General features: G+C 35.3%; 1 protein-coding gene across 1 annotated transcript; it reads left to right on the top strand.

Moving 5' to 3' along the window:
- Window positions 1–318: 318 nt before the first annotated feature.
- Window positions 319–3,932, top strand: LOC138322387 (uncharacterized). Its single transcript, XM_069266426.1, has 3 exons — window positions 319–611; window positions 2,184–2,330; window positions 2,617–3,932. The coding sequence occupies exons 1-3, from the start codon at window positions 398–400 to the stop codon at window positions 3,045–3,047; spliced, it is 792 nt and encodes a 263-aa protein (XP_069122527.1). The 5' UTR covers window positions 319–397; the 3' UTR covers window positions 3,048–3,932.
- Window positions 3,933–6,130: the final 2,198 nt, after the last annotated feature.

Here is a 6,130-nt window from a genome sequence, read left to right as displayed (position 1 = left end):
TAGATTAAACCGTGCTATTCAATCTGCGAACTTTTAAATGACGGAGATTTTTACGGTACACCTATATATACCAATATTTGCTTTAGCCGTACGGATGTGGTAAGGTTCGCTGCATTTAACCCAGATTACTTCATGCTTACGTTAATTGCTACTTAAATGTTCTCAATTAATTTTCATCGATATTGTACTTAGTATTTCTATAGCAAAACATTACACATTAATGTTATATATGGACGAACAAATCACCTATTTTATTAATTGGGCGACATCAACGCAGAATATTCTTACGATAGAGGTAGAAAGTATATGGTTTCTTTATATAGTTTTGTTGTGATTTTTGTCGAGATTAGCAACATTTGAAATTCGATACGTTTGTACAAAACCAACAGTTAAATAAATGGAGTTGACATACAGACAGCAGATCATCTGCCGGTGGATTTGTTTAGTATTAAGTGTCCTGGGATTTCTCTGTTACCTTGTGGCGTTTGTTATTCCGTACTGGACGTTTATCCGAACGGACGGACACACACTCCGGTATGGGATATTCACGGTCTGCATAGCTACATCACAAAGTGAGGCGTGTGGAACCATCACCCACGAAACAGTTACCGGTAAGATATGGTGTTATTTTCTTACTCCATTTTCATGATCCGTAACATAACTGCTCAATGGCCTAGTGGTAATGGTGTCTTTACGCTGTGCCAATCAGACATGGGCACAATTACTTCAAAATCAGTCATCCCCCCGTCGCGTGTCCCGCAATCACAGGATATACTCGATATATTTTTTTCATATATTATTACATTTAATCCTTGTACATATCTATAGAGAGTGGCTTCGATAACAGAAAGTTAATGAATACGCAAATTAGCGTGCGAGTTTGGTGGGTCCGTGTTTCCCCCTGGAAAAATATTACGATGAGCTTTTCAATATATTTTGATGATAGTACGAGCGCCGAAGGCGCGAAATTTTGGTGTTTGGGGGGGTCCAGAGGGTCTCCCCAGGAAAAAATTGTACGATTTTAAACAGCAGAGATGAGTTTTACGATGTAATTTTTTGAATTTGTGAGGGCCGAAGGCGCGAGATTTTGGTGTACGGCTGATCTGGGGGTCACCACGGGAAAATTTTTTACGATTTAGAATGGCTGAGATGAGTTTTACGATGTACGAGTTGATGAATTTGGAAGCACCGAGGGCGTGAGATTTTTGTTGTTTTGGGGGTCCTGGGTTCTCCCCTGGGAAAAATTATTACGATTTGGAATGGTTGAGATGAGATTTACAACGTATTTTAATGATTTTAAAGCGTTCTTAACACGGTAATTTTTCGATTTAAAGTTACCTGCATTTAGAAATGATAATTGTGAGTGTTGTCATACCAATATGCAACCCAGCACGATCTGAACATACCGGATTCACACCATCGGCACATTGTTGTGTAACTCAAAATGATAATGAAGCAAATTTATCTTTAAGAAGCATTTTTTGAAATAGTGTAATACCTTGATGAACATTTTAAGTCTAGTTCGTGTGTATTAAATTTTTATTATTAAAAATTTGAACATTACGTGATTGAACTTTTAGGAAACGCGCAATGTGCATTTTTAGAACATTACACCCGTGAGGGGTGGGGGTGGGGCAAAAAGACATGTTCAGTTAATCTTCATGTCGAAATCAATTAGCTTGGGCTTGGGCTGCTTTAGTTATCACTTAACCTTCTGCTATTTTCTGTATTTCCCCAAAGTTAGAAATAAATGTTTAGTTGGTTTATTTCTGTCCTATATGCATTAATAGCTTCAGTATGACGACCTTCTCTGCATGTGTTTGCAATTCTGTATATTTGTATGTTTGTGCTGTGTTTCTTTCAAAAGTGGACACTTTTGTCCATTTAGTAGTGCTATCGAACACCGGACAGCACACCCCACCCGGTCACATTATACTGACAACGGGCGAACCAGTCGTCCAATCCCTTTGTGACGATGTTCTCACGATTTTTTGCGTAAAAGCTTAAGTGTTTGTGTCAGCATGGTTTTGGATTTTTACTTTGTCTGTACGTATCCAAAGGTAATATTGCCATGGCAAGGGTATTGAGTACGATACTCTTCCTGAAACTCTGAGTGTCGTACTGAATCCCCTTGGCTTGCGAAGTTGAATCCTCAGTAATGTTAAGTATCCCTGTTTTTACAGGTGTATTTGTGGGTGTACAGGTATGTGCCTCTATTGCCCTAGCCTCCTACTTTGTGTCGGCTGTTAGTTGTTGCCTGACTCTTTGCTGGCCCTATCCATGGAGTCGCTACTTTCTGTATGTTTGTTCGGCCTCGGCCTTGACCACAGGTAAGTTCAATCTAAAGAGATAAAAAATAAGAGACAAATAATTAATTTACACTATTCTGTATTTATGTTTGTTCGTAAACGAGTTCTTATTTCAGTTTAAGAAAATCATTGTGTTGATTTTAACGCAATAATTTGTGATCGTTGACGAAAACGCATCCCTGTCCATATGAATTAATTATATGAGTTAACTAACTGCTACTCTGTATCACCAAAGACGCCCATTAATTTCTTGCGAGTAAGAGGAAATTATACAATTTGACATAAAAATCGGTCCTTTGTCTTTTAGGTTTATTTGGAGGCTTAATGTCTGGGCTGTATATCGTGTCCCATTCGGGAATGTCGTCATCCATTCTCTTTGGCTTTTACATGGCCAACGGAAGTCTTAGCCTAACATGTATAACGGCAGGTTTTGCATTATTTGCTGGTAAAACTACTACGCCCCCAAAGGCAAACGATGACGTGCTACTGTCCCCAATTAATGATACAACAGTTACCAGAGTAACGATCAGAGAGAGAAGAAGACCATCTAAGAGGAGCAGAAGTATGACAGTCTCCACTGTTCACGGTTCCGTGAGTTCAGCTGATGTACCTACCACACCCTCGGATATAACAGTCACCACCCCGTCACACATCAGGAACCTGCTACCAATGTTTATACAAACGCCACAAAACCAAAGAACCTTTAAAGGACGTGCTCGTCAGTCGACCTATTTCTGAACACAAACTTTACATAACTGCACACAGCCAGATTAATAATATTGTACGGTAATGGAAGGTTTTAGATTTTAAATAATTGGTGCCAAGCCTCTGGTGATGTACAATTTACAGTAATATATGGTACTGACAGTTTTCCTTCAGCTGGATGAGATGGGTTAGTGTAATGTCATAATCCTTGTCTGTAAGTAATTATAAATCAGTGTCGGTATACAATCAATAACCGTAGGTGTGAGACGTCATCCTCACAATAGTACACGTGAGAACTGGGGTACATTGCTGATATTGATATTAAATACTACCATCTTGTATTGGATAATAATCAATATATATCGCGAATATGTTTATCAGAAAATATCATTGAAAGTTTTAAAATTTAAATAAGATATCTTGCAATGTACTTCATTATACTATACAATGCTCTACGATACGTTTCTAAAACAATGCCTACAAGCGTGTTGGAGCTTATCGTAGAGCATCTCAGTGGACATAAACACTACTGATATTAATGTATCAAATCTTCGAACATGATATAATTGGAATTTTTATAACAATGATGAATGAAAATATCGTAAAAATTAAATGGCTGATTTTAGTTCCTTCAAGATAAAGGTCGTACGGTATTTATAAAGATACTCCACTGCTGACAAATGGTATTTTTTCTCTATCAAAACAGGATCGGACGATTGAGTAATATCTTCAGTTACAAAAGTTAGCTACTTTACACCATTACCACCATTGTGAAGTTTGAGCTTCTAATTTTATTTCAAGATAAATATATTAAAAACAATTAATTGCATCCCGAAAAAAATCCGTGGCACTATATCCTATATGGAATGAAGTACTTATTGCGCATGCACCAAAAGCAAAATAAATTATTTTATATCATTTTTTGTGTTAATTAGACATATATAAGGTGTCCCAAAAAACATGTCCCATCTTTTAAGTTTATAACTGGCAATACTAAACCTTTTTTTTGAAAATTCAAAATGCTTTTGAGAGTATGAGTATCCTTATTTAACTTAATTGGGTACATATGTACTGATAACATCGTCATTACGTGTGATAACGTCTTGATATCCTTATTTAACTTAATTGGGTACATATGTACTGATTACATCGTCATTACGTGTGATGAAGTCTTAATATCCTTATTTAACTTAATTGGGTACATATGTACTGATTACATCGTCATTACGTGTGATGAAGTCTTAATATCCTTATTTAACTTAATTGGGTACATATGTACTGATTACATCGTCATTACGTGTGATGACGTCATGATATCCTTATTTAACTTAATTGGGTACTGATTACATCGTCATTACGTGTGATGAAGTCTTGATATAGTTATTTAACTTAATTGGGTACATATGTACTGATTACATCGTCATTACGTGTGATGAAGTCTTAATATCCTTATTCAACTTAATTGAGTACATATGTACTGATTACATCGTCATTACGTGTGATGAAGTCTTAATATCCTTATTTAACTTAATTGGGTACATATGTACTGATTACATCGTCATTACGTGTGATGAAGTCTTAATATAGTTATTCAACTTAATTGGGTACATATGTACTGATTACATCGTCATTACGTGTGATGAAGTCTTAATATCCTTATTCAACTTAATTGGGTACATATGTACTGATTACATCGTCATTACGTGTGATGAAGTCTTAATATAGTTATTCAACTTAATTGGGTACATATGTACTGATTACATCGTCATTACGTGTGATGAAGTCTTAACATCCTTATTTAACTTAATTGGGTACATATGTACTGATTACATCGTCATTACGTGTGATGAAGTCTTAATATCCTTATTTAACTTAATTGGGTACATATGTACTGATTACATCGTCATTACGTGTGATGAAGTCTTAATATCCTTATTTAACTTAATTGGGTACATATGTACTGATTACATCGTCATTACGTGTGATGAAGTCTTTATATAGTTATTCAACTTAATTGGGTACATATGTACTGATTACATCGTCATTACGTGTGATGAAGTCTTAATATCCTTATTCAACTTAATTGGGTACATATGTACTGATAACATCGTCATTACGTGTGATGAAGTCTTAACATCCTTATTTAACTTAATTGGGTACATATGTACTGATTACATCGTCATTACGTGTGATGAAGTCTTAATATCCTTATTTAACTTAATTGGGTACATATGTACTGATTACATCGTCATTACGTGTGATGAAGTCTTAACATCCTTATTTAACTTAATTGGGTACATATGTACTGATTACATCGTCATTACGTGTGATGAAGTCTTAATATCCTTATTTAACTTAATTGGGTACATATGTACTGATTACAGCGTCATTACGTGTGATGAAGTCTTAATATCCTTATTTAACTTAATTGGGTACATATGTACTGATTACATCGTCATTACGTGTGATGAAGTCTTAAAATCCTTATTTAACTTAATTTGGTACATATGTACTGATTACAGCGTCATTACGTGTGATGAAGTCTTAATATCCTAATTTAACTTAATTTGGTACATATGTACTGATTACAGCGTCATTACGTGTGATGAAGTCTTAATAGAAATTGTAACGTCATCTTGAGTTCATCAACATGGAGATTCAGGCTGAAATTATTGTTCTCTACTATGAGACAAGAAAATTCCCTATTTTAGTGAATATGATATTACAAAAATGTCATACAGTATGCACCCGTCCTTCTCCAGGAAGCCAATTTAAAGAATTGTATACAAAGGAGGTGTTGCATGTAGGGTGAAAATCCGCCCACGATAAATTTTTGATTTTTTAATTTAGATTAGTTAATTGCATTAATACACATATGTGTATAATTCTTAAAACCCGATTGGACCATTATTATGACTACAGCGCCCCCTACATTAACACTGGTAAATTTAAAGCCCCTGGGTCTTTTACCTGGCATAAGTCATAGTAAAAACACTTAAATCTCGCTTTTTGATGCGATTGAAAATGCTACATAAAAATGCATTTTTAACAACATATCACACTTGGCTGTATCAAATATCTTTCTATCACAAATCAAACGTAAATATCAAATATGA

The sequence above is a fragment of the Argopecten irradians genome, chromosome 4, assembly GCF_041381155.1.
Source record: "Argopecten irradians isolate NY chromosome 4, Ai_NY, whole genome shotgun sequence".
Lineage (NCBI taxonomy): Eukaryota > Metazoa > Mollusca > Bivalvia > Pectinida > Pectinidae > Argopecten > Argopecten irradians.
Note: the sequence above shows the minus strand (reverse complement) of the source record. Positions and strands in the feature narration are given on the sequence as shown.